A 27,895-nucleotide genomic window follows, 5' to 3' on the forward strand; every position below is an offset into this window, starting at 1 on the left:
TTGCTACAGGAAAAGGCGACTGTACAAAAATAGAGTTTATCCCTCAAATTTTACAAATAATAGAAAAAAAGGGGGCTGGGGGCACGGGGCACCGGGGGCCGGGGCCGAGGCGCTGCCCAGGGCTTCGCAGCAGCGCTGGGGTTAAATTACACCCGGCCCCCGGGGGCCCAGAGTCATAAATAGGAGCTGCCGCTCGAGAACAATAAATAAATAATTTAGAGTAATAAATAGTTTAGTGCCTCAGCACCGCAGGGGCAGCTGGGGGGACCCTGCCACCCCCCTGGGAGTCGGGCAGGGGTCCCGGCAGGTGCCTGTGCCCCGCCGCCCTGCGGAGCACCAGGGGCTGCTGCCAGGCCGGGTGCGGGTCCCCCACCCGGGTTTGGCCCTGCTGCACCCCTGTCCTCAGGGATGCCCCCTCCCTGCAGGGCAGCTCCGGCCACCGCCAGCCCCAGGGTGCCCGAGGGGACAGGGAGGTTTTGCCCCCTTTCTGTCCACCCTTTGAAGCTTGGGTGACGCTTGGCCCCAGCTCCCTTAAAGCAGGGGTGTGGGAGCACCAGTCCGGGCAGGGCACAGCCGAGCCGGGTGCTGCTGGTGGACACCGGGCTGGCAGACCGCTGCGAGCAGTGGGGATGCTACGTACCCCCTCCAGCTCCTCTCCCAGGGCTGAGCCAGGGTGCACCCGGGCAGAACCCCGTGTAGCCGGTGGCACCAGCTGCTTGGCACTGAGCAGGAGGGGGCTCGGCCACCCACCTCCCGTCATGGCTCCATCTCGCCTCGGTCCCTCGTGGCCACGTAAAACCGGGGGCACCCGCCTCCACCAGACCCTTCCTCCAAGCATTGGCACTGCTGTGCACCATGAGCTGGGGTCTGCCAGTGTGCATCGAGCCGGGGCCGAGCTGGCAGCCCCCTCCTCAGCCGATGCAGCTGCACTCGGCCGCCGAGAGCTTCTCCACCGTCTGCCACGTGTTCTGCACGTCCATGAAGGAGACGGCCTCGTAGCGGGTGGGCCGGCAGCAGGGGTGGCTGAGGACCCGCTCCTGCGGCCCCGGGGAGATGAGCTGCTGCCGCAGCAGGCTGCCCAGCGTCAGGTCATAGTTGCTGCGCGCCCGGTGGCAGGACCCGCTGCAGTACTTGAAGAGCACAATCTCGTCCGAGTTGAAGCCCAGGCCCAGGTCGCGCACCTTCACCATCAGGTTGCGGATGTGGCAGTTGCGCCCACGGGCCCCCCGTGGGGGTTTCCGCGCCCCCTTCTTGGCTTTGCTGGTGCCTGGCGGTGAGCGCTCGGCACGCAGCAACAGGTCCTCTGCCAGCTCCGCGGCACCCGGGCCACCCGTCGTTGCATTGTCCCCTGCATGTGGAGGGGATGGCACCGTCAGACCCCATCCCACACCTGCCGCCCTCCTGGGGCCCACCGAGCCTGCCTGTCCCACTCCGTGACCTGCAGACCCCTCCTGACCACCCACCATGGCACTGGTGGGGTGCCCACGGGGCGGTGGGGTGGCTGGGCACCTGGCCAAGCTGCTTCTCATCCCCACGGCTCTGCCACCATCCCCAGCATGAAGCACAGGGCTCCATGCTTTCAGCCCCCCCTGCCCAGCCCCGATGTGCAGAGGCAGCCCCCATGGGCTGGGGCTCCCCTCAGCAGCTCCCAACCCACCCAATGCCCCACGCTCAGGGCCACTGTGCCCAGGCTGGGGGTCCTGCCCCAACACATACCGTACAGCTGGCTCCAGGCAGCGGTGAGCGGTACCTCCACGCCGTCCTCCACAGCCGGGCTGGCAGTGGCCATGCCCCGCGGCGTGGGGGCCGCATCCAGCGTCTCGTTGCAGTGTGGGGTTCGCAGGGTGCCCGTGGCCAGCCCGGCCAGCAGCGAGAGGATGGCGAGGAGCCCCCACAGCATCCCCTCCTGCGACAAAGCACAGCACAGCAGGGTGAACCCCGGCCAGGGTCCCCACACCAGGGATGAGGCTCCATGAGCTGGGGATGGGGACGGGGATGCGTGGTCCCGGCCATTGCGGCCAGCCAGGCCCAGGCTCACCTTGGGCTGCAGGTGTGTGGTGAGTCCTGTAGGTCTCGGCTCTGGTGGCCCCGCTTGCTGCTCCATGCTGGCTGCAAGTGCAAAGGTGGGGGGTCAGCGCCCATGCAGAAGGGATGGGGTGGACATCGAGCTGGCTGGCTGGGAGCCGGCACATCTCTCCCCTGCTCCTGCCAAGCATGCCATTCCCTCCCATTGCCCCCCTGCAGCCCCTCCTGCACGCCATGCGTGCCCCCCCCAGTCCCCTCCCCACACAGGCAGGCACCCTCACCACCCTGTGCACCCCTTCCTGGAGATCTGGCAGCTGGGGCGGCCCAGCCTTCGCCCAGCACCTCTCCTCAGGGGGATGCAGCTGCCTCCTCGCACGAGCGGCCTGGGATGCCAGGCTGGGCTGTGAGGCAGCGGCTGGGGCTGGGAGCGCCACAGGGGGGGCCCTTTCCCATGGCCCTTCCCTGGGAATGTTTTTCTTGCTCGCGGTGGGAGCCTGACCTTGGAAACTCCAAATCCATTAGCACAGGGTCCCTGGGTGCAGCCACCCCCTGGCCCCGTGCTGGCTCCCCTGCCCGCTGGCTGCAGGGAGCTGGGACGCGCGGCCCCAGAGCAGCCCGGGTGAGTGGGGCCACGAGGGGCAGGATGGGCAGGCGGGTCCCGCGGGGACATGGCGGGGCATGGGGCACCACACTGGGCTCGCGCAGTCATTCACCCCAACACCACTGCCCAGCACCCGCTGCCCCAGCACACACAGGGGAATTCGGTCCCTGCCGTGCGTAAGTCCCAGCGGAACAGCAAGCACAGTCTCAGGGGAGCGATGTCCCATGGGAGGTGCAGGGGCAACTCCCAGTCTGCAGCCACATGTTGCACCTCCTTCCCCAGCTCCCCCGGGGTGCGGGGAGGCCCCTGTCCCCCAGTGTCCCAAGCCAGGATCCCCCAGAGGTGGCTCCCAAGGGGGCTTTAACCCTCCTTGGCCCATCTGCTCCATCCCCTGTCTCTTGGGACGGGACTGTCCCCTTGGAGCTCGGTGGCATCCTGCAGCGGGGAGTTCCCCTGTCCTCTCCACGGCTTTGCCCCAGCATGTCTCAGGTGCTTCCATGGCAAAACTGGGATGGGACGTGCTGAAGAGAGTGCTCCTGGCCAAAAAATGAAGGGACACAGCTGGGCACCACTGGGACAAGGAGACAAAATCAGTTCCCCCGGTCCTCCCAGCACCTCAGGAGATGGTCCCCAAGTCCTGATTGCCACATTTCATGCCACCCTGCACTGGCCATGCCATGGCAAGGGGCCGTGATGGGCACTGCCAGGCCCACATGCCTCCTCTGGGGGCCGTGCATGGTCAGGATGCACCCCCGGTGCAGGCAGGGCTGGCACCAGCCCCCCGGCCCCGCCAGCTGCTGCAGCTGGGCCAAGCACAGCCCACGCAGCGCGTCGCTCCCGTGGTGGCCCGTGGCCCCGCGCCAGCCACTGCCGCTAGGTCATGGTTTTCCCAGGCCAGCACCCCCCGAGGGGCCAGGCGAGGGTCCCTGCACCCCGCTGGGAGGGGACGGGCTCTCCCCGGTCCCCACTTCCCGCGGTCGGCAGCCCCACCGCGGCCCCTCGGCCCCAGCATCCCGGCGGGACAGGACGGGACGGGACGGGACGGGACAGGATGGGATGGGATGGGATGGGACGGGATGGGATGGGATGGGATGGGATGGGATGGGATGGGATGGGATGGGATGGGATGGGACAGGACGGAGCAGCTGGTGCAGTTCAGGCTTCTCCCGTCCGGCGGCAGCACGGCCCCGGGCTCTGCGGCGGGAGCGCTGCCGGCGGGGCGCCGGGCGAGGGCAGCCTCCCTTCGCCCCCGGCAGCCCCGGCGCCGGGGCCACGGACGTGCCCTGCCAATGTCTCCGCAGACACGGAGGCCCGTCCCCGGGGGCAGCTCCCCGAGCGCGCAGGACCGCAGCCCACGCTGGCCCCGCACCCCCGCTCGGCCCCAGCGTGGGCAGGGCTGAGCCAAGCTCCTGGGCACCCCACGGGGGTGCCAGACCTGCACCCCCCACGGCAGACTCCCAGCTCCCGCATGGCGGGGGGGGATCTGGCTGGGGTCTGCCTCTGCCACGGCTGCAAGAGCCCAGCTGGGCCATGAACAGGCACAGGAGCCCTCGCCAGGGGCAGGATCAGGCCCATCCGTGTGAGGACCTGCCTGACCCCCCGCCACATGTGTCCCCCGCCCGGGGGCTGAGCGGCAGCGTGCTGGGGCAATCCCCGTGCGGGTCACCCCACGCCCACCCGCGCAGAGCCCCGCCGAGAGCCCCGCTGCCCACGTAGCGCACGGGGCGCTGAGGAGCGGGTGCCCCGTGGGCTGCACCAGGCCCCCGGGGGAGGCAGGGGCCACTCGCGAAGCGCATCCACGGGGGGCCAGCGGGTGCCCCAGCCCCGGGGGGAGGGTCTCAGCTCACGGAGGGGCGGCTTTGGGAAGGGGGCTCTGCTGGGGCCTCGCTCGCCACCGCTCGCCGTGTCAGCCCTGCAGCCGCGGGGGGATGCCCGGAGACCCCCCACGGGCACCTGCGGGCACGGGTGGAGCCGGCGGAGACCCGGCATCCCACCGCGCTGCCCGTGGCAGGAGGAACGACGGGGGGGGGTCCAGAAATCAACCCCACGTGTGACGCGGAGCTGGCACCCGCCCCGCAAAGCCGTGGGAGGCCGGAATCGGACACGTGGGGCACACGGGCGAGACCAAACTCGGCCCCAGCCCGGGGAAAGCAGAGCCGGGGGGCGCCGGGCAGTGCCGGCCCGGGGACCCCCGCCCCGGGGCTCTCCCCCGCCCACCGCCCGGGCCTCCGGGGCACGGACCTGCCCGACGTGCCCAAAGGGCCGGGGCGGGAGCCCGGGGAAGGGGCGGCTGAGACCGTCCCGGCGCCCCCCGGGCACCCGCAGCGGGGTCCCGCCTCTCCCCGCCCGGGCAGGGAACCCCGTCCCCGCCGCGGCCCCCAACGCTTCCCGCCGCCGGGCCGGGCTCGGCACCGCGGGAGCCGCCCGGCGGGGACCTGCCCGGGGGCGGCCCGAGCCCCCTCACCGCCCCGCGGGTTTTGCCGGGGGGGCGGGCGGCGAAGCGGGCCCCCGTCCCCCGTCCCCCCCCGCAGCCCCGGTACGAGCCGCCGCCGAGACCCGGCGCCGCCGGCAGGCTGGGGCGGACGCTGCCGCCCGCCGCCCCGGCCCGGACTCACCGTGCCCGCGGCGGGGACCATCCCCCGGGCCGCCGCCGCCCCGCATCGCCTCCGCTCCCCGCCGCCCGCCGCCGCCGCCGCCGCCGCCGCGCCGGGGCGGGGCGCGGGCGGGGGCCGGCGCTGCCCCGCCGGCACCGGCACCGGTTCCCGCCGCTGCTCCCGGTGCCGCTCCCGCTGCGCCTCGGGGTGCGGGTCCCGGTCCCGCTGCGCCCCGGGGTGCGGTGCCGGTGTCGCCGGCGGCGGGCGGGCGCGCAGTGCGGGGCAGCGGCGGCTCCATCCCGCTCCCGCCGCCGCCGCCGGTGTCAAATTCCAGCCGCCGTCACCTGACCGGCGGGGCGGGCACCGGCACCGGGACCCCGATCGGCACCGGCAGCAGGATCCCGACCGGCACCCCGACCCGCACCGCCGCGGCACAGGGACTCCGACCCGCACGGGCGCCGGGACCGCCCCGGGAGCAGGACGGCCCCGGGATCCCGCCAGCAGCAGGACCCGTAGCCCGACCCGCATCAGCACCGGCTCCGCGCCGGGACCCGCACCGCCGCCGAGCTCCCGCGGAGACTCCTCGCACCCCGCCGGGAACGGCACCGGCACCCCCGGCGGCACCCGACCCTCGCCACCGCCACCTGCCCGCCGGCCGACCCCCGGGCCGGCGGACACCTCTCGGCACGGCCGGGCAGGCGGCCGGGCAGACGGACACGCAGCCCGGACGGACGGTCGGACGGACGCCCCCTGAGCGGCGCTCCCTGCCCCGACAGCCCGGTCACAGCGCTGGCAGGACGGACAGACGGACACCCCCGAGGGACGAGTTCAGCCCTCCCCGGAGCGCTCCGGGAGCCGAGCCCCTGCGGGGACCCCAGGCCCGACGTCGCGGGGCAGATCCCCACGGGGACCCCTTGCAGACCGCGGGCCACCCGCGCCCGCGGGGACCCGGCGGGGATGGGTTTGGGGGGACGGGGCGGGGGCCATCCCGGCAGCGCCGGGGCCGCGGCGGGGCTGGCCGGCGTCCCACGCACCCCGAGCCACCGCGGGCCACCGGTGCGCCTGGCCTCCGCGTCCGGCCTCGCCGGAGGAGGAGTCCGGCCTCCCTGCCCTGCCTCCCAGCCCGCCCGCGCCCCGCGGCCACGGCCCACGGGCGCCCCGCGGTCGCGTCCACCCCGGCGGGGCCGCCCGCCGCCGGGCTCCTTACCTCCGCCGTCTCCCTGCCTCCCTCCGCCGGGGCCGTCGCAGGCCCCGGGGACATGGGGGCCGGCTGGCGAGCCGAGCCGAGCCCGTGCGAGTCCTTACGTCACCGCCCAGGGCCCTCCACGTCCATCCCGGGGCTCTCGAGTGCTCCTTGCAAACGTGCCAAATCCCAGGGCCGCCTCCGCTCGGCCCCGCTTCACACGTGCTCCCCTGGCCGGAGCCGGCCGCCGGGGCACAGCCCAGGCCGGGCGAGCCCCCCGGGGCCAGCCCTCATGGCCCTCCGGCCCCCCGGGCCCAGCCTGCGGCGGGGTCCTGAGGCGTTGGGGCGGGCTGCGCGCCCCGGGATGCTGCCTGCCGTGTCATCTGCCCCGGCAGCGCTCAGCCGCCTCGGCGCAACCTCCCCGGGCTTATATAACTCCCCGGTTGGAGCGGGGCCAGCGGCTCGATCGCCGGCTGTGCCGTGGCTGCACGCCGGCCCCCAGGTCGCCCGTGGGGTCTGCCTCGGCACCCGGGCCCCCCGCGTGGCGTTAACTGCTTCCCCGCCGGATGGCAGCCCGGACCCCACAGTCCCACGGCTGGGAGGGCCAGCCAGCGTGTGCGAGCCACCGGCAGAGCCAGCCGCCTCGTCTTGTCTCATCTCATCGGATTATCCAGCGTGGGGTTGACAAGTCCCGTGTCCCTCCTGTGGCATCACCTGCCAGGGAATGTGCTGACACAGGCGGCGCCAGCTAAGCCGTCCTCACCACCGCTAGCAGGGATGGTGGAGGTGGCACGCAGCCCGAAGCTGCTGCCCCTGCCCTGGCGTGGCACCGCGTGGCCCTGGTTCCCCCCGGCTCCCAGCGCAGGGAGCCTGGCCAAGCCTGTGGCCGTGGGTGGCTTCGCGCCTGCTAGCGGGACGGTGTGGGAGGGTGGGCTCTGCCGTGGGGCTGCACTGCTGCACGGCCGTGGCCTGAGGCTGCTCCCATCTGTGATGCCCTCATGGGAGCTGGCAGAGGTGATGCCCTGGGTGCCTTGGCCCAGCAGAGGTTTGGAGGCCCAGGAGCATCCCTGGGGTGGGGAATGAGCTGTGGGCACAGGACAGGGGACAGGGAACAGGGAACAAGATCCTCTGCTTTGCAGGGCTGCAGACTAACGGGGCTGCCTGCTTGGAAAGTTTCCGTGCGAGGCACGTCCTGCTCTGGGTTGCCTGGCTGTCCCCATGGGGCTGGGACTGGCCACAGCCCTGCCCGTGGTGGGCGAGCTGCCCAGGAGGGGCTGCCAACGGAGGGGAGGGCTGCCTCCCCACGGACAGCCCTCGGGGCTTGGCGATGGCCCCGGGTGCTGGCTCACCCCACAGGTTACCCTGTCCCCTGAGGCTGGGCTGGTCCTCAGGGCACAGCCGGGAGCTACTGTGGGTGTGATGCTGGTGGTGGGCAGGGGGCTGCATGGGGCGTGGCACAGGGGGATATCCAAGGGACCCCATACAGGTGGGTCCACGGTGTCCCCGCTCTTGTGAAAGGGGTGGCTGTGCAAAGCTGTGCAAAGCCTGGCCCCCGTCCCCTTCCAGGTGTGTCCCCTTGGTGGCTGCTACCCCAGACACCTGGGGGCTCTGGCTCCCTACTCTGCCCCTGCCCCTTGTCCTGGGAGATGTGACCTCGCTGCTGCTGTCATCAGCCCCACTGATGTCCTGCCAGCGGCACCTCCTGCCTGTCCCCCCGAGATCGCAGTGTCAGGAGGTGGCATGTCCCAGCGTTGTGCCTGAATCCGGGCTCTGCTCTCTTCCCTTGGGCTCCCACGAGTATCGGCCCTGCCCTGGGGAGTGCTGAGTGTGGGCCAGGCCCCACAGGGTGCTGGGGTGCAGGGTAGGGTCCCCGGCACCACAGGTCTCTGACAGATGGGTGACGTGCTCCCTGGCTGCTGCTGGCAGCACCTGGCTTGGTGCCTCCCAAGGCACCTCCTGCGTCAGCTTGTGCTCCTGCACCCCCAGGGCTGGGGCGTCCCCGTGTCCTTTGTCTGGTCTGGAATGAGCCCTGCGGGGCCAGGGCCCGCTGTGACATCTGTCCTTGAGGGTGCCACCCTTGCGTGAGGCGGGATGGGGGTGATGCCGTCCAGCCAGACGGCAGGACTGAGCACGCTGAGGCTGCTGCCGTGCCTGTGCGAGGCCATGGCTGGGTGTGACAAAACATGTGTGGGAGAGAGCTGTGACGCAGATGGACCTACTGGTTGCATCGTCCCCATCTCAGCAGTGATATGGGTGGCTCCTTTGGGGACACCTGCTCCAGAACAAGTGTCCTTGTCTCTGCTGACCTGAACCTCCCACAGGCTGTCCACATGTGCCCCGGTCCCAGGCTCTGCACTCTCCCCCTCCGCAGCCCTCCCAAGGCCAGGACGGGGCACCGGGCACAGGCCACCCCTGGGGCTGGCACAGCCCGATGGCAGCGGTGGCCCTGCTATTTAAGGGCTGGGAAGAGAGGAGGGCGGGAAGGAGGGACTGAGCAGCTCCTGTATCTCCTTTCTGGGCGGGACCTGGAACTTGCAGCCCCACACCAGGGAGTTGCCCTGCCGCACGAAGGGCAGTTGCCTCTGCGGGCTCCCATCGGTGCTGGCAGGAAGCTACCCCTCATGTTCAGGAGCTGGCAGGTCTGGCAGACAGGTCACCCACCTGGAAGCGGCCACCCCATTCCCCTGGGGCAATGGGACTGTCCCCGACTCCTCCTGCGGCTCCGGAAGCTCCGTGGCGTCGCCGGTTACGCTCCTTGCGCTGGGACCTGGCGGGTGTCGGAGCCGGTCACAGCCTCGGCCCCCGGCTTCCTAAACCGCTTCCTTCCTGGACACTGGGGTGAGAAAGTCACTTGGCTGGACACCTGCCTTTGTCAGGGCCGCACCCAGCCCTATCGCTGCTGTGACCCTTGGTGGGAAGCCACCCCGCTGGCAGGGAGTCCTCGAGAGAGCAGGCAGACTCGCAGGCAGCCCGTCTGCTCCCTGACATGACATGCACCCAACCTGCGAGCCCTTCTCCCACCCCTCAGGTCACCAGTGAGGAGGAGCGCAGCCCTCTGCTGTCCCCAGCGCCAGGCCGGTGGCATCGGCCAGCTGCAGCTCCTGGCAGCTGCCTCTGGGCTACTGTGCTGGAGGAGTCAGCGGTGAAACCAGGCTGGGGACAGCCCGAGCAGGGGAATCCCTCTGCCTCCCCTAGAGAAGGCCAAAGGCAGCAGAAGAAAGAGGCCAGCCAAGCTCGTTTGATAGCTTTATTGCTTCTGTGATATGACTGAATTGATGTGACATAAGCCGGCTTGGAGGAGCCTGCAAGACTCTTGCCCTCCCTGCCTAGAGGGGAAATTAAAAAAAATCGCAGAAACTAAAACTAATTTTAAAAACTCATTGAGTTCTTACATCTCAGCTTGGTACAGTACTGGCGAGCGCACTGGCCTTTGGAGACAGTCCCTGTGCAGGCTGTGCAAGGAGCCAGTGCCCGGAGGGGCTGGGTCATCCACACCGAAGGACACGTCTCTTAATACTGCGTGTGACGCACGCTTGGGCCGATGGCACGTGCCGTGCTGGGGCCGGTGGAGCTCAGCATGGTGGCCGCCTCCCTGTCAGGCAGCCTGGAAGCCCTTGCCTGTCCCCTGGTGCTCCCTGTACCCAGCCTGCCTGCCCCTGTTTGACACAGACAGATAGCCCTGTCCTGACACCTTCCCTCTCTCCCAGCAGCGCCCACACTGAGGGGTAAAGCAGCACGGCAGGGCAGGGCCTTCCCGCCGCTCTCTCCCAGGGAAAGGAGATGCTGGAAGCCCAGGGCTGAGGGATGCTGGCCCACAGAGGATCCCGCTCCTGTCTCGTGCGCCCCGGCCGTGGTGCCTCCATTTGGCACGTGAGCTTCAGGCTGCCGCACAGCCAGCTCTAATGGGGTGAGCTGGTGGAGGGAGCCCGATGCCAGGGTGGTGGGCGCTGGGGAGGGCTGTACACCACAAATGCATGAGCAGCCCGTGCTCACGGTGCGGTCAGCGCAGCAGCAGCTCTCTGGCAGCCCCTCTCCCCTGGAGCAGCACATGGCTGGCCTGCAGCTCCCCAGACCTGCTCTCTGCACCAGCCGGAGCAAAACCCTGCTGTGGGAGTTGGCTCCCCGACCTCTCTGCACTTCCCCAGCCTCTCTCTAGGCACGTTCCCTGCCACCCAAGTGGCCTTTCTGCACCGCAGCGCGTCAGAGGCGCCAGGCAACCCCGCTCTATATTTAGGCTGTGGAGAATTCCCCTGGGCTGAAAAGGTGAGTCACTGCGAGGGAGAGGCCAAGACTCGCATCCGTCCCACTGACCCTGCTCTGACCCGCGTGCACCGCTCGGAGCTGGCAGGACTGCAGCGTTTCGGAGGGCGGGAGGTGGCTGCAGGTGCACGTGGGGAGGCAGCCAAAGGAACAGCACCCAGGAGTGAAACCCAGCGCTGCGCACTGCTTTCGGGGCTGGGGTGCACACCCCCATCGCCCGGCCATAGGGATGCTCCATGGGTGTGCTTGCCCCACCAATGTCAAAGGGGACAGTGAGTTAGAGGGCAGCCTTTGGCCCCCAAACAACCTCTCATCCTCTCTCCTACTCGCAGGTGGTCCTGACCCACCACAGTCACCCTGGGCCACGCGCTCACCTATTCAGCCAGGGCACTTCTGCCTGGAGACCCCCACCAAGGTGGAGGGAAGGGCTTGGAGTCACCTCCCTAGTCTGCAGGGACAGCTTCCCATCAGGACCTCTCCCTGGCCGTGGTGGGGAGCTGGGACACCAGGGAAAGCAGAGCAGGGGCCGTGCTCTCTCCTTGGACCTGGAGCCAGTGAGCTGGAAGATAAAGGTGCCCCGTAGCTTTGTAGTGCTCAATGAAACGGGCTAAATCAAATTAGTGTTATCACAAGCCTCCATGGGGGTGCTCCCCCCAGGGGGTGGAGAGGAGCCCAGCATGGACACCAAAGGCTCTTTACCCCCCCCCTCCTCCTCCTGGCTGCAGCCACGAGCTCTCTGGCATCTCAGTTCACTGTGGCATGCGGATGTGGCCCATCACCCCGTCACTGCCCCAGGGCTCCCACAGCAGCTGGTTAAAGACCCGGTTCCAGCACCAAGGCGGAGGGCAGCTGCCCACCCTTCCTCAGCCGCAACCTTGGCCAGGTCCAGCCCAGGCACCCCCACCGCCACCATGGCAGGGACTCTACAGACAATGGTCCCAGGTCCAGGCTGACACCCAGGAACTGCAAAGGGAGTGTCACCTGGTGAGAGCCATGGAAATCCAGTCCCTTGGGCTCCTTGAGCAGGAAAAACAAGTTGGGGGAGAATATTCAAAGGAGTATCTGCCACAGCATATGCTCGAAAACCTGCTGGAAACCCCATTTCTCCATGCTGGAAACCTCACAGAGCATCCTGGGGGGAGGCATGTACTGGGGGGAGCAGGGACCGCCTGGCTGTGAGGCCAGCGGGACAGGGGAAGGGACATGGGGAGGGGAACAGGAAGGGACAGCCTCCCACCACCTGACTTCTGTGGCCTGGAAGAGGCAGGATCTTTGAGCTGCTCCCAGACTACAAGGCAAGCAGCAGCCACGACCAGAAGCTGGACAGGACTTGCCCCTGAGCAAGCTCCTTGGCTATGGGCACACCACGCAGGAGAGGCTCCTGAGGGGCACATCCCATGCCGGTCTGTGGGCAGCACCCAGCACCATGTCCTGAGAGCCGCCTCTGTCTGCAGCCTGCTCTCAAACCATTCCATACAGTTTGCTCCTCTGCCCCACGCCTAGGTCATTGCCTGCCTCTCCTGCACGTCCCCTCTGGGGTCTCGGCCCCAGAGCCACAGCCCCCTGCAAGTCAGCAGGAGCAGAGGCGGCCCAGGGGAACCATTAGAGCCCTGCTCTGAGCATCCCTTGTCCATGTCAGGGCCATGTTCTCCCTTCAGCTCAGAGCAAGGCCGACTGCAATCCTTGGGCTACCTCAGATGCAGCGCCAGGACCATAAGCCCAGCCAGCACTCCTCCAGGATCCCCCCTCCACTGACCCCAGCACTGGCTGGCTGCACGCCAGTGCCTTGACACACAGGGACTCGGCTCGGGACAGCGCCCATGGCTGCAGTCCAGCCTGCTCCAGGCTAGGAGAGCCCGGGAGCTGATTTCCACCTGTACCCATTCCCCTGGCAATCTCCCTTCTGCCCATGCTCTCCAGGTGGATGAGACCACCTCGCTGTCCTCTCACTCGGCCATGTTGCTCAGTTTATTCCAGCTCCTCTGAAATACGTATACAAATCAAATGTGCAAATACTGCATCTCGGGACCAAGACAGCAAAGGAAGGGATGTGCTCCTGAGAGCAGGAGGAGCAGCAGTGCTAGAGCAGCACGGGAGGAGCCTGGAAATGAAGTGAGCAGGAGCCGAGCAGAGAGTGAGGGTTCCCAGCAGGCCCCTACCCGTGCCAGCAGGCTCCATCATCACTGAGGTCACACATCACTTAAATAGGGAACATGATTGAGTCTGGAACGGAAAACAAACATCTTCGTCGGCCTGCTCTCAAACTGTAAAGCTTCAGATCTCTGTGCAAGATCTGACCTCCTTCCAAAGAATAAATTACTCCTCTCCCACACAAAAATAAAGTGAGATGCTGTCCAGAACCGGTGACACCAATCTGCACAGACTCCATGGCGGCCCTGCACAGCAGGCACAAATCAAGAGGCCTGAAAGCCTTGAGCACAACGAGGCAGGTTCCTCAGTGCCGGGACAGGCAGGAAGGTGGGGAGGGTCTGCTGCAGGCAGAGAAAGCCATCAGCTCCCCGCTCCACCTTGGGGTCAGGGCAGAGGCAGAGCAGGGCAAATGGTTATGGAAAACGCAGCCAAGTAAGTGGCTGCTGCTGCTGCCTCTATGCAGGAAGCAAGGAAAAGTGCAGAAAAACAAACCCATGCTCATCTCCATCCAGAAGCTCCAAGTGGAGAATGAGGGAAAGCCATTATTCTCCCTTCAAATTATAGCAGCACCAAGGACACCGAAGTTTTGGACGGATTTGTTTTCCTGGGGAAAGGTCTGAGGCCGGTGACAATGCAGATGGAGCATGGAGAGGCCAGGCTTTTCGCAGGGCTGTGCACAAGCAGACTTTGCCTTGCACCTTGGTATTTCTAGTATGATTCCAGCAGAGTTTCTTTTAAAAAATAATACTTTGTACATTCAGGCATTGCTGCCTTGGGGCAGCGTCACCTCCCATTTGGCACAAACCGTTTTATTCACAAACCTTTCTTCTCTCTCCTGAGTCTTTCCTGTTTAATTCAGGATACAGAAGATCCGTCTGCGATGCAGAGTTCAAGAACTGCCCGCTCAGCCCCTTGCCCACCTCCTGCCAGCTCTAGGCCTGGAGGCAGCAGATGCAACCCTCGTGCAGACTGGCAATGTGAGAGGGTCTTCCCAGAGCACCTGGGCATCTCTGTGTGTCTTCAGTGAGGTGGGATTCTTGCGAGGGGGCTGCCAGTGCCTGCTCCCAGAGCTGCAGCATGCGTCTTTGTCTCCTCCCTTGGAGGCAGTGGCTGCAGCCACTCAAATACCACTGGTTAGGTCAGTGATGACTCGGGCTTTCACCAGCTTCCGCAGGAACTCCTTCTCCCGCTGGATATTGTGCGTCCAGGACTGGAAGGAAATGGGAAAGACAGGAGGTCAGCAGCTATCCTGGCCAAGCATGCTCCCATTCCCCACGTTATGGGAGACCCCAGCTGGGGCAGGGCAGCGGCTTCTGCCGAGGAGACAGACCCTACTGCAGACCAGAAAAGCCCTTGCAGACCAAGGGCCTTTTCTTATCTAAAGCTGATACAGCCAGCAGGGTCAGACCCGTGTACCTGACGTAGGGGGTCTCCCCATGGGCTGGGTGAAGTTTTTTTGGCAGGGTGAGATCTGGGCAACCCAGGTGCCTTGGGCAGACATAGCTGGTTACAGTGCCCTCCCAAGCCACAGCACATGCGAGTCCAACAGCACATCATTAATGGTGATGCGTGCCAGGGAACAGAGCTGGCAGAGGACACAGTGGCAGGACATGTCGTACCCACATACAGCTCCCTGCCAAGGGAGGTCTCTGGAGAATGCATGGGGGTGCATGCAGCTGAAAAGCCCCAGGACAAGCCCCATCAAGGCCGGCTCTTGCCTCTGCTAGCCTTATCAAGAGGAAATCACACGCTAAAGTTTACGCTAATACAATGTGAAGGGTGAAATGGTCACGTCTCCTAGCCAGGCACTTCAGAGCAATGACTGCTATAGCTGGTGTCAGCCCACCCAGATGTGTTTCCTGCAGCAGGCTTTAGTCGCGATCAGAGCATCTGCCATCACCCCCCTGTGCTGGTACTATTAAAGCACTTAATGAAAGCAGTAAGTGGTTTGTCCCCTGGGGAGACCAAGGCAGAGCAGGGAAAAGCAACTTTCCCCAAAATCTCCCAATAGGACAAGAATCCCGGTAAATGAATCCAGGTCTCCAGCACAGTGCTCTCGCCAGCAGGTCATCCAAGCTCTAAATATCATCTGGACCATGATAAAATCACTCTACAGGAGCCCTCCTGAAATGACCTCAACCAACAAAGTGCTAGCCCAATGAGCCCTCTGAGGGCAATTTGTCGTAGGTATCTAAACCCAGTTTACTCACTGCAAAACTGTGGGCACCTGCCTGCGAAGCACTGGTGGCATCCATCACACACAACGTGCACATGGCTCTCCTGTCATCTGTGGGTGTCCTGTCCTGTCCATGACAACCAGCTCTCAGTCGCGACTGCTGACTGTGTGGCACAGACAGCCCCAGTCATGGCGTGGAGCCTGCTGCCAAGAGGTCCAAGGGACTGGAAGTCCCTCTCTAAATCTCCAGCACGTTTTGGAAATACCTCTCTTGCTGCTACTGTGCATTGACAAGCCACTTCCATACCCTCAGTGCACAGGAATGATGACAGCTAAAGCTGCTAAGGAAAGTTCAGGCAGGTCTTGTCTTGTAACCTGTGTTCAAAAGAAGTCTTTGACTTCCTCTGCTTCCAGTGACACTGTTACCTGAATGCTGCAAAGGGTGCACCAGCACCAAGAACAACAGGGCCACACGTGATAAACTGTGCTGGTGCTCTTTGGGACTCTGAAAATGCAGAAGACCCTGTCTCTAAACTGAAAAGACTCTGCCCAGAACCAACTCAGTGCTTGGCTTCTGCTAGTATAAAAGCAGAAACCGAAAACTGGCACTGGGAAGAAAGCTGGCTCGTAAAAGGAAAAAAGGATGAATTTCAGAAAGCGGCAGTGGGAGCTATGGTGGTGCAGAGCAGAGCTGGGAGAGCAGGGCTGCGTGTGCCTGTCAACTGGAGCCAGGATCCCTCAATGTACTGGAAACAGTCCCACATGTGGCATGTCAGCAGGGGGTCCCAGGCTTGGCCCCCGCCACGCAGCAGCGTCTCTTCTGACAACACAGCCCCTTGCTAGGAACGCACGGCACCGGCAGAGGCAGCCAAGCGTGCGTGCGCGCTCCTGCCAACAGGCAGCGAGCAGCTGTCTGCTGGCACAGAGGCCACGCTGGGAACACAGGTCTCGATGGATTCACTTACATCTGGCTGGGCTTGTTGTTCAAAGCCTATCTGGAGCATCAGGGAGCCTGATGTGCCTGACACATCGTAGCACAAGCTGATCCCTCCTTCACGTCTTTCAGCCTCATCAAATGGTATAAGAAGCCAACTGGTTTCACCCAGTACAACCTGCTTGCGTCCCCTGGTACGGACAGTAACTGGGGAAGCAGCCGCTTCTAGGCAAACTCAAACCACCTAAAACCTCACTGCAGGCCACGTCCAAGAGCCTTAAGAGAAGGCAAGGGGAAATCTGCTTCATGAAAGGTACAAGTGGAGCAGGAATTTAAGTACAGGAGGTGGATAATAAAATTTTAGGCAATAAAATTGCAGTCTCTCACATTACGGCTAGGTCTGGCTCCAGCACTGACTGCAAGGCTGCTGGCAAGACCTATAAACTTCTGGCTGTTCAGCATCCAGGCTGCTCTATACCCTGGGCACTGCCACAAACTCCTCTTTCCAAGCAGAAAGCCACATATGTAAGGGAATTCAGCCTCCCATTTGATCCACGGACCTCAGTGCTGTCCGCGGCAGTGTTCTCAAGTGTTTTGCGGTTGAATGTAAGACCACAGAGGAAGAGGATTCCCTGGTGAGGACGGGCCTTCGTCCCCCACAAAAAGCACTAGCAGAGCGCTCGCTTGGTGTGGTGCTGCTCCCCCCGCGCCTGACAGCACCACGGGCAGGAGGGATGAGGCATGTCTTCAACACCAGCTCGAGTTACTGATTACAGGAGAGGGACTCACCCCACTGACAGACAGAGCTCATCAGGCAAAGGAAGCTGCATTCCAGCCCCAGCGGCAGCAGCGGGGAGAAGGGCCGGAGCAGATTTCTCAAAACTGCCAGAGAGAGGCAGGCACCTCACTCCCATTGCCCTGACAGGTGAACGGCAACAAAATACACCCTAAAACTCAGCAGGTTTTAGGGTGTATACACCCTAAATAGCACCCTGGGTAGCACACACTGCCAGCAGGGCCTGGCAGGCAGCAGGGCTCTGTGAGCCAGCTGCAGGGTCTTATGAAAAGCCAAGCCCTGGCAGGCTCAGTTTGCTTTGGGGCCAGGACCATGTTACGGCTGTTGTAAGGGGAAGTTCTCTTTTGCTACCCTTCCCTGGGTAAGCTGAAGCGCTCTGTGTAACCAAGCTCATGGGCAAGTTGTCCTGGAAGTCTTTCAGCTGACGCAGTGTCCTGAGCTGCAGCAGGATGGTAAGAAAGAGGCAATGCTTCAGCCACCCGCATTCCCACGGACAGGGCTGTGCTGTCAGAGTGCTCATTTTGACATTTTAAGCAGAACGTTGTGAGCAGGATCCACACCTGCAGAAGGATTACATGAAGTGGCTGCAGTGCTGGTGGTTTATTCCTGCTGCTACAGCAAAGAAGCCTTCTCCTGATCTCGGATGCTGGATACGCTTTGGCTGTGCCGGCAAGATGCTCACTGTCCCTTCTGGCTGCTTTGGCCCTCTCTTCCCGTGCACACCAACCCATTACTGCCTCATTTCCTACTCCTGTATGCCGCATTATTCACATTGATAAAGCTCCTGCCCCGAGTCCTGAAGCTACACCTCAGCATCACAAGCAGAAGACTCCAGCTCTTCTCTCATGAATCTGCACCTCCAGACAGCAACAGAGCAGCTCGGAGCATTCACTGCCACCTCCACCTTCTTGTCCCTGCATGTCACTACCACCACTGCTCCTGCAACCTGGCAGACTGGCTCTGCCCTCTCCCCGCTCATCGAACAGGCAGCTGATACAGCTCAGAATCATAGAATCATTTAGGTTGGGAAAGACCCTTAAGATCATTAAGTCCAACCATTTGCTTCCACTTGTGCAAACAAATGGGCTGCTTGTCTGAGCCCACGGCTGGAGTAATGAACTCCTGGGAGCTCCACCAGGAACATTGCAGGAGACTCCAGAGCCCTCCTCGCTGTTTGGGGATCAGGCTGGGATTTCCTTTGCTTTGGGTCTCTCTCTGATTAGTAGATGTTTTCTCTTTTCAGTGCAGAAAGAAACGGCAGGAGGAGAGTCACTCTGCAAGCAGATGCACTGTTATGGCTGTCCATCCCAGAGAGGTGGCAGTGGGTCTGAAGTGTGATCGTTTGGTCACAGTTATTAGATCAAAATTTATCATCAGTTAAAGCCACCTTTCAGCATTATGCAAATGCAGCAGCCCCAAACCACCCGTCCTTTTTTAACTGACGACTCCACAAGGAAGCACAAAACATCCTCTGTGCCTTCAAGAGAAGCCAAGTAGAATGTTTTAAGACTAAGAAAATGTTTCAGAGACCAACCCAGGAGGAAGGTAAGCTCCCCATCTGTAATCAGTTACAATCAGGGAATGCCTCAGCTTCAGAGCACATTAGTCTTATCAAGTATATTACAATATCTTAAAATACAGGAGGATTAAATCACAGAGAGTGAAGTCAATGAGGAATGCATTCAAGAAAAACGGCAAGTTTTAAGCAGGAGGTTTCTCAGTTCTGTTACATCCTCCGTATTTCTGCAAGTCAGCAGCATTTCTCCCCGAAAACCTGCACAGAAACCACAGCAGCAGCAAGAAATGCTACTTCACTGCTAACAGTCAGTTTCCAGTCTCCATTGGTGCTAATTTATCTCTACCTTTAACCTGCACTGCCTTGTCTCTAGAGCTGCTTATTTTTCATGATTCTGCCTTGCCCAAGCCCTTGCTCTGGTCCCGGCACGGTGCCCACGCACACTAGGTGTTTTATGGCCATCCCTGAGCCGCAGTTTCGCCTCCCAGCGCACCTCCCATGACACCAGTGCCCTGCCTCGGTCAGTCCCCATCGTTCGGTCCATCCGCCAGGACACGGCAGCACCGCAGACCGCCCCGTCCCGCCTGCACCCCTCGGGAGTCACACATACTGAAACAAAAGGGAGGGCTGGGCACCCTCCTCTTCTCATGTTTAGGAAAGATTTACTCACAGCTCCTTTAAGCCCGGTCATTCTCACACCAACTTGAAACTTTAAACAGCTCTTTTAGCTTCTGCTTATTCTTAATACATACACAGAGAACAACTGTATCTCTTCTCAGTCTTCATTTTACCAAGCTGAACAAGCCATGTTTTCTTTTTCCTTCTACCAAAAGAGGCTGTTCATTTCCTCTTTGAAAACTGGGAAATTTCCCAGATGTGTCATAGCTTCCTCTGTCCCTATTTACTCCAAATTTCCTTCTCGGAAAGCAGAAAAAGGGCTCACCATTGCCTCATGGAGAGGCAATTCTGTCTCTACAACAAGTACTCTCCTCAAGTCTTTCCAGAGCTGTATTTCCCTTTTCTTTCACAGTAACAGCCTGCCACCCTGAATTATCCTGTGATTTATTCATACCTATCTAAGCATTTTCCTCCTCTGCCATTGCCAAATAATGCTTTCCCAGCTTAGTGTCAAAATTTCTGTTATTGCCCCAAACAGCATGACCTTCCATTCATACTCTTAGGTTTCATGCCACCCAGTTTACTCCTGTTCTCAAGGTGCTCATGGTCTTCCCGGATGCTATTTTGACCTTCCTTTGTATTGACCACACCTGGTTTTGTATCATCGCAAATTCCACTTGCACACCATTGCCTTCTGTGCCAAAAATCATTAAAGCAAACACCAAACATGACCTCCTGCAGGGGAACTCCCAGCCGTCCATTCAGTGCTGCTCTTTGTGTTCTCCTTTAGAGAGACTATTCACATACAGGTGTTGCACCAAACCATAGCTTCTGAAGCTTAACTAATAGTATCTCACATGGCACAGTATCGCACGCTTAACTGAACTTCAGACAGACTGAGCTACTACACTTCCTCTGTCCCCAGAATGATTTTTTTTTTTTAATCAAATAAAGATATTAAATTAGTTTTTGTAACCTGCCTTTGGTAAATCCATATTGTGTTTACTTTCAGGATTTAATTATTTTTTCATTTAAACTCTGCTCTGAAGTTCTGAATAGTACCTGTGAGGTCAGATTAAGAGGTCTGAATTTGACAGGATTATTTTCCTTGCCTTGCTCCCATCCCCCCAAAAAAGAAAGGAAAAAGGTATTACGTCCACTACAATCTAATCCTGTGGAACCACATGTAACCTGATAGATTTATTGAGGACCTTTTCCTCTGGACTTGCAGCTTAATTGGCTCAACAGCACAGTGGTTGGAACAGAGATCTCTCAGGCTCTCACACCTAGTCCATTAGCTTCAAGGGCTTTTGCCTTTCACTGCTGATCCAGTCATTTTCTGTTTCTACGAACTTCTTACCGTAAGCCACCCTTTCCCTCACATTCATCATATCACCCTTATGGAGGTAATATACTCATTCATGTGGTTCCCACTTTGGCTCTTTAATCCCTACGCCTTCTGCTTCCTTCACCTCCCTGGATGCCACAGCCCTGGTAATTCTTTCCCTGTTTCTGTATTATTTGTTTGGCAGCGGGACTGTCCAGTGTTTGTTTATTTTCCTTTGCAAGACCTAATTTAGCTTGACTTTTGCCAGTTTTCACTTTATCCTTGTCCCTTCCAACCATCAGGGTGAAGCCTCCTCACTGCCTGATGCTCTCTCCCACTCCTCTGTTATTTCTAACACCACTGTGAAGCAGTTGTTTATGAAGTTATGTCTACAGCCTTTTCCTGCCATTTCTCCCCTTGCTGCAAACATGAATTGCAGATAATTTTTGCACTTTTGACAAAAAGAAAAAAAAAAAAAGATCTCAAGTCTACAATGAGTCCACAAGCTCTTCAGTGCATCTGCTTTTGGTAGCCCGTTCTCCTAGGCTAGGCCTAAATTCAAAGAGGTCATAGTCTGCACACATGTTGCAATTCCACTGAGCACCCCACCAGCACTGCTGAGTGCCACCACCACCTTGGTTATCAAGCTCCCACCTTTTGGAAGCACAATCTGAGTTGTAACATCCCTTCTGTTGCCTTTCTGTTTAATTTAACCATGAAGGCACTTGATCAAAGGCTATTTCCTAAAACGTCCCTCTGCAAGGGCTTCATGTCTGCTAAAAGCTCTGAAAGCCCACCAGCTCTTCTTGTGCCCTCACGGTTGGTGAGAAGAGCTGAGCTAGCTAACACATCTTGCAATACCTGGGCTCTCCCCTTGACAGTAATACTGGCTGCCAGCATACATCCGTGACAGTGCAATTTCTGGTGGTACCTAGCACCCCTACAGAGGCCTGTGTTTAATGTTGGGGTCAGCAGCTGGGCTCTAGCACACCCCTGTAGATCTTTTACTGTCTTTTCCTACAGAGATCTTGTCCAAACCCTAATTCTGTTTTTGTCCATCCTACAGCCTTACCTTCCTTGCTGTTATTAGTGCACCGTGGAACCCCATGAGTGTTACCATACTTCTGGCCTACTGAACAAGGCAATACCTGTGCTCTGGTCATGACTGTTATTCCATCAATCTTTTCCAGATTTCTATTACACAGACACACAGTCCTTATGCACAGGAACAGCATGTGAGGCCTTCGTTCAGCCAAAACACTGTCAAACAGGTGGCTTTTAAACAAAGACAAAAATGTATAAACCTCATCAGTCATCACTGCCTGCCCCAAGAAAAAGCACTGCCCTTTCAGAGGTCCCCCTGCCCCAGCCCCTAACCTCCCCCTCCAAAGCTGACCTCCATTTCAGTCTGCACCATTCCTTGTACTCCAATCGCAATTCATCAGCCAGGCTCGAATAGCTGTGTTTTCAGTCTATAAATCACCAGGCTAGACATCTGCCCGGCTTTCAAAGGAGTTTTGTTCTTCTTGTTGGCTACCGCAAACTTTAAGGTACTTGTAGGCTGAAGCAGCCCAACCACCCCCTCCCAAGCAACTTGCGTTGATTTAAAATGCAAAGGACAGCTTCACAGAGAGAGCCCAGATGATGATAAAGCACTATTGTTTGTGCCTTTATGGGCCGAGACTCCAAACTTGATGTTTGTGGATTATTCTGAGAGGTAGCTGCTGGCGGGGAGAGACAGAGACAAAGCTGTGTGTCACTGCGTGCTGCAGGCCACCTCCCCTGGCCCTTGTGACAGCCCTTACACAGGCTGAATAAGAAGTGTTACAAGATGGTGTCCTCCAGCATCCCACAAAGACCTGCTGGGGAAGCGGAGCCAATGATCAGAAAGAAGCCATCAAAGGCAGCCGCGCCACCTCCCCCTCGGGTCAGGCAGCGAGTCACTGAAGCGCCAGGCACAGCTGTATCAAAGGAGCTGACACCTCCAACAACATCGGCGTTGGCGCTTGATCTGCTTCTACAGTGAAAAGGAGACCAGTCAGCAGCTCCACCGTGCGACACAAATGCCACAGATAGGCTCTGGATGGATACGGGTGGCTTTTAACCATGCATTCTCCATTTTTACCAACTGCAAGTGCGTGAAGCAGTCTGCACCCAGTTGCTGAGAAGACAGCTTGGGGTGCTCCCTGTGTTGCCTCCGAGGTGACTCCTTGCTCACATTCTTGCTCCTGCAAGAAATGACCAGGAGACTGAAGCTCACCTCCGGATCACGAGGCTGCGGAAGGCTGTGTGCTGCCAGGCTCAGGGCAGAGCACACGGAGGAGGGACGCTGGGAGCCAGTCTTGTGCTTTGTTCCCATGATTTAGCACAGCCTCCTGCTCTCTGTTTCATCGTCTCCTTATGGATATGTTTTTACTATTCTAAACACTGTCACTTTCCCATCCTGAAATAATTTCTGCCTGAAACACTAGCCTGTTCTGCCATTAGCAATGAAGGTCTATTGTAATCCTTATAGGCAGGTTCATTCATTTTTTTATCTGGAAAAGCCTTCACTCTATTTTAAAATTATTCCCTTTTTCCTCACCTCTATTTCCATGTTTCCTTCCCTATGTTCCCAGTGGACATGACACTCCTACTTCAATAGAAGACAGTAATAAAATAGAAGACCTGTGCTAAAAATACACTTTTATGGAGTGCTTGGGCAGGAAGCGTTACAGGACCTGAGCAAGAAATAAAAATACAATAAACTATATCAAAATTCAGCTCCAATGGAGTCATTGCCACGAAAACAGAAACAAGTGAGCAGACACCTTGGCAAGGACTCAATAATTTTCTGTACAGCATTAATAGAAGCAGCCAAGGGTCGAAAGCTGTTGCAAAGTTATTGGGAATAGGGAAAATAGTAACTGAAGGGAGATGACACACTTGGACGTTCTGCATTTTGTAAGTTAAAACAAAGAGACAGGATCAGAGCTGAAAAATCACCTGTGAGAATTTACACAACAGCATGGGGTCTACTGGGCAGTGGTCTCCCAGTAACAGAGCAAAGAACAGCAGAGTGTCTTCATACCACCCAGAAAACCCCTGCTGAAGTGCAAGCCAGGGACTCTGCACCCCTGGCCACGATGGGGAGAAGAGGAGAGACAAGGGAGAAGGTGCTGGGCAGCAGAGCTGGGATCGAGGAGCAGTTTTGCACTGCAAGCACTGATCTTCCAGCTCACAGCCTGAAACTGAAAGCACTGCACCAGTGTGCTTCCAGCTCTCCAGAGCACGCTTATGAACAGAAAAGGGTCTTCTCCACTACCCAGGACAGAGGCTAAGGAAGCCATCCAGGACTTAACTGCAGAAATCTACTCCCATGAGCACTCACAAGCACAGGAGAATCCATTTGCAGCCATACTACTGGCCAGGGTCCCAAGACCATACACCTCCCCATGACTGGTAGCACCGATGAAGCTCCAGAGCATCTGCCTCCTCACAGAGCCTTTTCCTCTGGGGCAGGAAACGCCTGCCCAGCCCTTGGCAGTCTGAGATGCTGGAAGAGGCAGTGGAGGCAGCTGCCTCCTGCGGTAGCAATTGCAGCACAATCTTGGACCTTGAGGGCTTTTACCCCCGCGGGGAAAGCAAAGACTAAGCAAAACTATACACTGGGGCTGCCTGTTCCACCTCTTGGAAATTCAGCCGCCAGTCCCACAGAGCAACAGGAAAAATCACATTCATTTCCACAGAGATGTTATCACCTCAGTCTTGGCATGGGAGAGGCATCTCCGCCCAGCTGTGAGCAAGGGAGTGCATTTTGCTGGCTTTTTTTTATGTAATCAGAACAAATTCCTTGGAGATGAGTCACAGGGTTTCAAGGGTGTCCAGAGAGATGTCAAGCAGGCCTCAAGTGTAAATCAGCGACACACCTTGCTGCACGCTCTCCAGCAGGCCTGTTCCCCCTGAGGACACCAGGCAAGGGAAGGGGCTTGATGGATGTTCCAGGGAGGCTCCCATGAGCCACACACACACACACACACACGTGGCACCTCCAGACCCAGGACGCTGCTGGTGTTTACATTTCCTCTGTAAAGACAGTGATGGTTTCAGGGTGGAGCTGGAGTGCTTCCCTGCAGCTGCTCTCCAGGCTTAAACACTGAAGATTTTCGGTCATTCAGGCTGGAGGAGCCTGGCAGTCAGGGAAAAGATTTGTACTTCAGAAATACAGGTTCTGCCCCACCAAAGCCTGGTGAAACTGCAGGGGCTCCTGCCCGAGATGTTCGTTATGGTGGAACAGCTGCATCCCATGGCAATTGTTTCAGTGCTGTGATGTTGCTACGTAAGCAAACCTTTTCCATTCCCCTACCCAGGAACGAGTACTCCAGCCTGCATGGGTCTGCAGGCCAGACAGAGGACAAAGATGATCCTTGCATAATTTCAAGGCACAGCCTGCTTTAGTAGCTCATTTAGAGGCTGAAATGTAAAGGAGGACCAGGAAAAACTGGACCTGGACACAATCCCAGAGGTCCAAAGTAACACTGAGAAAAGTGCTGTGGATGCTCTTGGGCCTTTGGGTGTCAGAGCAGAAGGAACAGACAAAAACCTTGGCAGAGCTTGGCTCTGGGTCAATCTTCTTTCATTAGTGCCAAGGGCAACATCTGGCACAAGGTGCTAATGCAGGGCAGCCTCACGATTTGCAAACCACGTGCAGGTCTCTGTTCAAGCAGAGTGTGCAGTGCGCTTCCGGTCTAGACTGAGGCAAATCTCCATTTGTGTGTTCTTTGAGGGCAACTGCAGAAGGCACGACTTAACTATCATGCCCTTCACCTTTCAACTTCACCCTCAGGTGACTAACAATTACCAGCTACCATTAATATTAAATGGGAAAGAAAGAAATGCAATCCTCTCTCTGCTCTTCACATTCCACAATATCACAAACAATTTGTCATATTGGGAGGGGCAGAGGCAGGAGGAGCATTAATTATTGATACTTGGGAACAGATGGCTTTTCTTGTACCAGGGCAGCGAAATGTAAGAGGAGCCTGTGGGTGAGGATGTGAGGATTAGATGGGCAGATGCATATCAGATGACCAGCCTTCAAGTGGAACAGGAACCTTCCTCCTAGAACCAGCTCGGCTGGCCTGCAGAGCTCTCATCAACAGCCCTGGCTGCAGAAACAAATCCACTGACATCTGCATTAGTGAGGCTTCACCAGAACCTTTCAACGCTCCCTCACCTCCATACAGAACATCCTGGACATGATGACTGACAGCTTCCAGACAGCAAAGGCCTGACAAACCAGGCACCAACCGGTCTCTCTAGGAGACCCTACTGGTTGCATTTCACGTATTCATCCTCATCTACTGCCCTGTGCCATGCAATGGTTATTCCTGAGACAACATGTGGTGTCCAAGAGTGACTCCCTCCTGTCTTCCACTGGTTTCTGCATCCTACTCAGGGTGCTGGCCTCGGGAATCAAGGATCAAAGTGATCTGGACTGGCGACTTCAACCACAGACTCTGTCATCCAGCTCTTTTTGCCAGCTTTTCCCATTGACCCATGTAAAGATCAAGAGCAAGACGACTTCATTCTTGTCAGCTCATGTGTAGGTGTCCTTGAGGTCAGAGACACCTACCAGGTTGCAAAACAGGCCTGGCACAGGACACCCACTGTGAGTGTCCCCACGTCCAAGAGCAGACTGTGGGACCGACATCCTTATGAGACAGAAGGAACAACTGGGGAAGAGTGATTCTCCACCAAAGGCAGCCGATTCACCAGAGTGGACACAGTGCCATCACAGAGACAAAAGCTTTTTCTGAAACTTTAATGAACAGTCTCGGTACCCACTGCTGTAGCCAGGCATCTGCATCCATTTGGACTCTGGTATAGTCGTGTCTTTGCTGGAAGACTAAGGAACCAGCTGTATTGACTCAGACCTGGGCCTGGGTAGCCCAGGGTCCTGTCTCAGGCAGTGGTTATAAGCAGACGCCCAGGGAAGAGTCAGAAGTGGGCAAGCCAATGATGATACCTCCTCTACTATTGCAAGAATTATATTCCTCAGCTATTTTCCACTCGGGGATTTCACAAGCCAGACACCACCTCTGTACATAGTAACTCAATTCAGTTTTCCTCTCTGGATGTACCCCTTAAATCCTGTAAATGGGCAGTCATTTTCCCAGCCAGGACAGATTAAATCCATGGTTATTCCATTCAGTAAGGCAGACTTTCTTGCTACCTCCACAGGTCCAGAGGGTACCTCAGGACCACAACGTCCAGTCCCTTGATATACTGGGGACCTCCTCAGTCTTTTCCCAAACTCAGTTTGTTCTCTTGGCCTCTGCTGAGAGGTTTTTCCAAAGCCTCATTACTCTGATAATTAGACACGCTTTTCTTATTTCTCAAGCTGACTAATCACTGACTTCTAATTCCTCTCAGTCTGCCTAGGGTCATGTAGCCTGCAGCCTGTGAGAGTCCTAAGACACGTACAATTTTGTGATTTGGAAAAACACAACTTTCCAGCTTCCCTCCTGGCCTGGATCAATGGCAAAGTGCTCGAGGTGAACAAATGCCAAGTGCCAGGAGGCAGCTACTGTCCATGAACAATACAACTTTTCACAATGTGGAGTATGATGGAGAAAGTTTCCGTACCTACGAGCCAGTGAAGAGGGGGAAGTAATCTTAGAAAGACCTGGGCCACATCTGTGCTGGGAAAGATTGAGTCCTACCAAAAAAGCAGCAAACTTTCCCACTATAGAAGCTTTGACCAGTATCCAAGTTTGCTCTAGTTTGGTACAGAAAAGGGACAGACCTGAGTGTCTTTATACTGCTGCATTATACCAACATGAGAGCTTTTGTTCCTCTAAAAATGCTGTTCATCTCACTGTGGTAGTACCAGAAAATGTTTCTAATGTAGATCTGGCTTTAAAGAGCAATCTCGACAGAGCTGTGATGTGTTTACACTAGCTAATTGCTGCTGAACAGTCAGCTGAGAGCTAACATGTATGGGCTAATCTCACCTCCCCCACATTTCACAGGGGCTGAGGAGGGGATCATCTAGCAAAAGAAGCCTATGGATTAGAGAGCAATACAATGGATCAAAAGCAGGACGAGGCCACATCGTTTCAACCCCAGAGCAGAATTGCTCCCTTTCACCCTACTCGAGTTAACATTTATGTGAATCTTTTCCCTGCTGCTCGAAGAAGGAATCACATTATATACACATTCCAGAGAACTTTTCCCAGCAGAAATAACCATTTTTAACACACATTGCGCTTGGGAGAATGTCTAGAATTTTACAGGCAAATGCATGGGTGGAGCTGTGTTTTGACCCATACAGGAAAGCTGTAAGTTGTCAACACCACCCCAGTCAGGCTCTGCAGTCAGGGCGGTCGGCGGGCTTGGGAGGAAGATGTGCTCGGCAGGAGCTCCCTACCTCTTTGATGGCAGACATCTTGATGTTCTCATAGTAGTGCAGTGGTGCATTGGGTGAACTCATGTCATAGCCAAACCCAGCTACCGCCACCTCATCACAGTTGTGGAGCGCCATGGTTATTGCTACGCTTCCCAAGGTGGGGATGTTCTGAGAGGAGAGAAAGCAGGAATGGAAGTCATTAGCAGGTTGCCATTTCTATAATCAAAGATTTCCTCTTACTGCCTCTGCTCACACGGGCACTGCTACTAAGCAGAAAATCAGGAACAGGGTATTTGGCTATATCTGCACATCAGCTGCCCGATG

At 58.4% G+C, this 27,895-nt stretch overlaps 2 protein-coding genes across 12 annotated transcripts in view; both read right to left on the reverse strand.

Moving 5' to 3' along the window:
* Positions 1 to 43: 43 nt before the first annotated feature.
* Positions 44 to 9,521, reverse strand: ARTN (artemin). Of its 3 annotated transcripts, none has more exons than XM_087733949.1 (4): positions 9,065 to 9,521; positions 2,039 to 2,109; positions 1,717 to 1,906; positions 44 to 1,348 (listed from the first exon to the last, which is right to left on the reverse strand). In XM_087733949.1, exons 1-4 carry the CDS (start codon positions 9,081 to 9,083, stop codon positions 912 to 914), a joined length of 717 nt encoding a protein of 238 aa, XP_087590075.1. In that variant the 5' UTR covers positions 9,084 to 9,521; the 3' UTR covers positions 44 to 911. The 3 variants fall into 3 exon arrangements, with proteins under 3 accessions (XP_087590075.1, XP_087590076.1, XP_087590073.1); XM_087733950.1 differs by lacking the exon at positions 9,065 to 9,521 and adding an exon at positions 6,428 to 6,949; XM_087733947.1 differs by lacking the exon at positions 9,065 to 9,521 and adding an exon at positions 5,242 to 5,311.
* A 115-nt stretch (positions 9,522 to 9,636) lies between these two features.
* The window catches only part of ST3GAL3 (ST3 beta-galactoside alpha-2,3-sialyltransferase 3), a 203,813-nt gene continuing 185,554 nt past the window's right edge, over positions 9,637 to 27,895 (reverse strand). For 8 of the 9 annotated variants that reach the window (XM_087733941.1, XM_087733939.1, XM_087733945.1 and 5 more), the window contains 2 exons: positions 27,593 to 27,739; positions 9,637 to 14,024 (listed from right to left, as the gene is read on the reverse strand). In XM_087733941.1, the coding sequence (XP_087590067.1) occupies positions 13,935 to 14,024; positions 27,593 to 27,739 (237 nt within the window). In that variant the 3' untranslated portion in view covers positions 9,637 to 13,934. The remainder of the gene's footprint in view (positions 14,025 to 27,592; positions 27,740 to 27,895) is intronic. The other variant, XM_087733944.1, reaches the window with a different exon arrangement.

The sequence above is a fragment of the Nipponia nippon genome, unplaced genomic scaffold (assembly GCF_047370975.1).
Source record: "Nipponia nippon isolate SJK-2023a ecotype South Korea unplaced genomic scaffold, ASM4737097v1 scaffold_5, whole genome shotgun sequence".
Taxonomy (NCBI): domain Eukaryota; kingdom Metazoa; phylum Chordata; class Aves; order Pelecaniformes; family Threskiornithidae; genus Nipponia; species Nipponia nippon.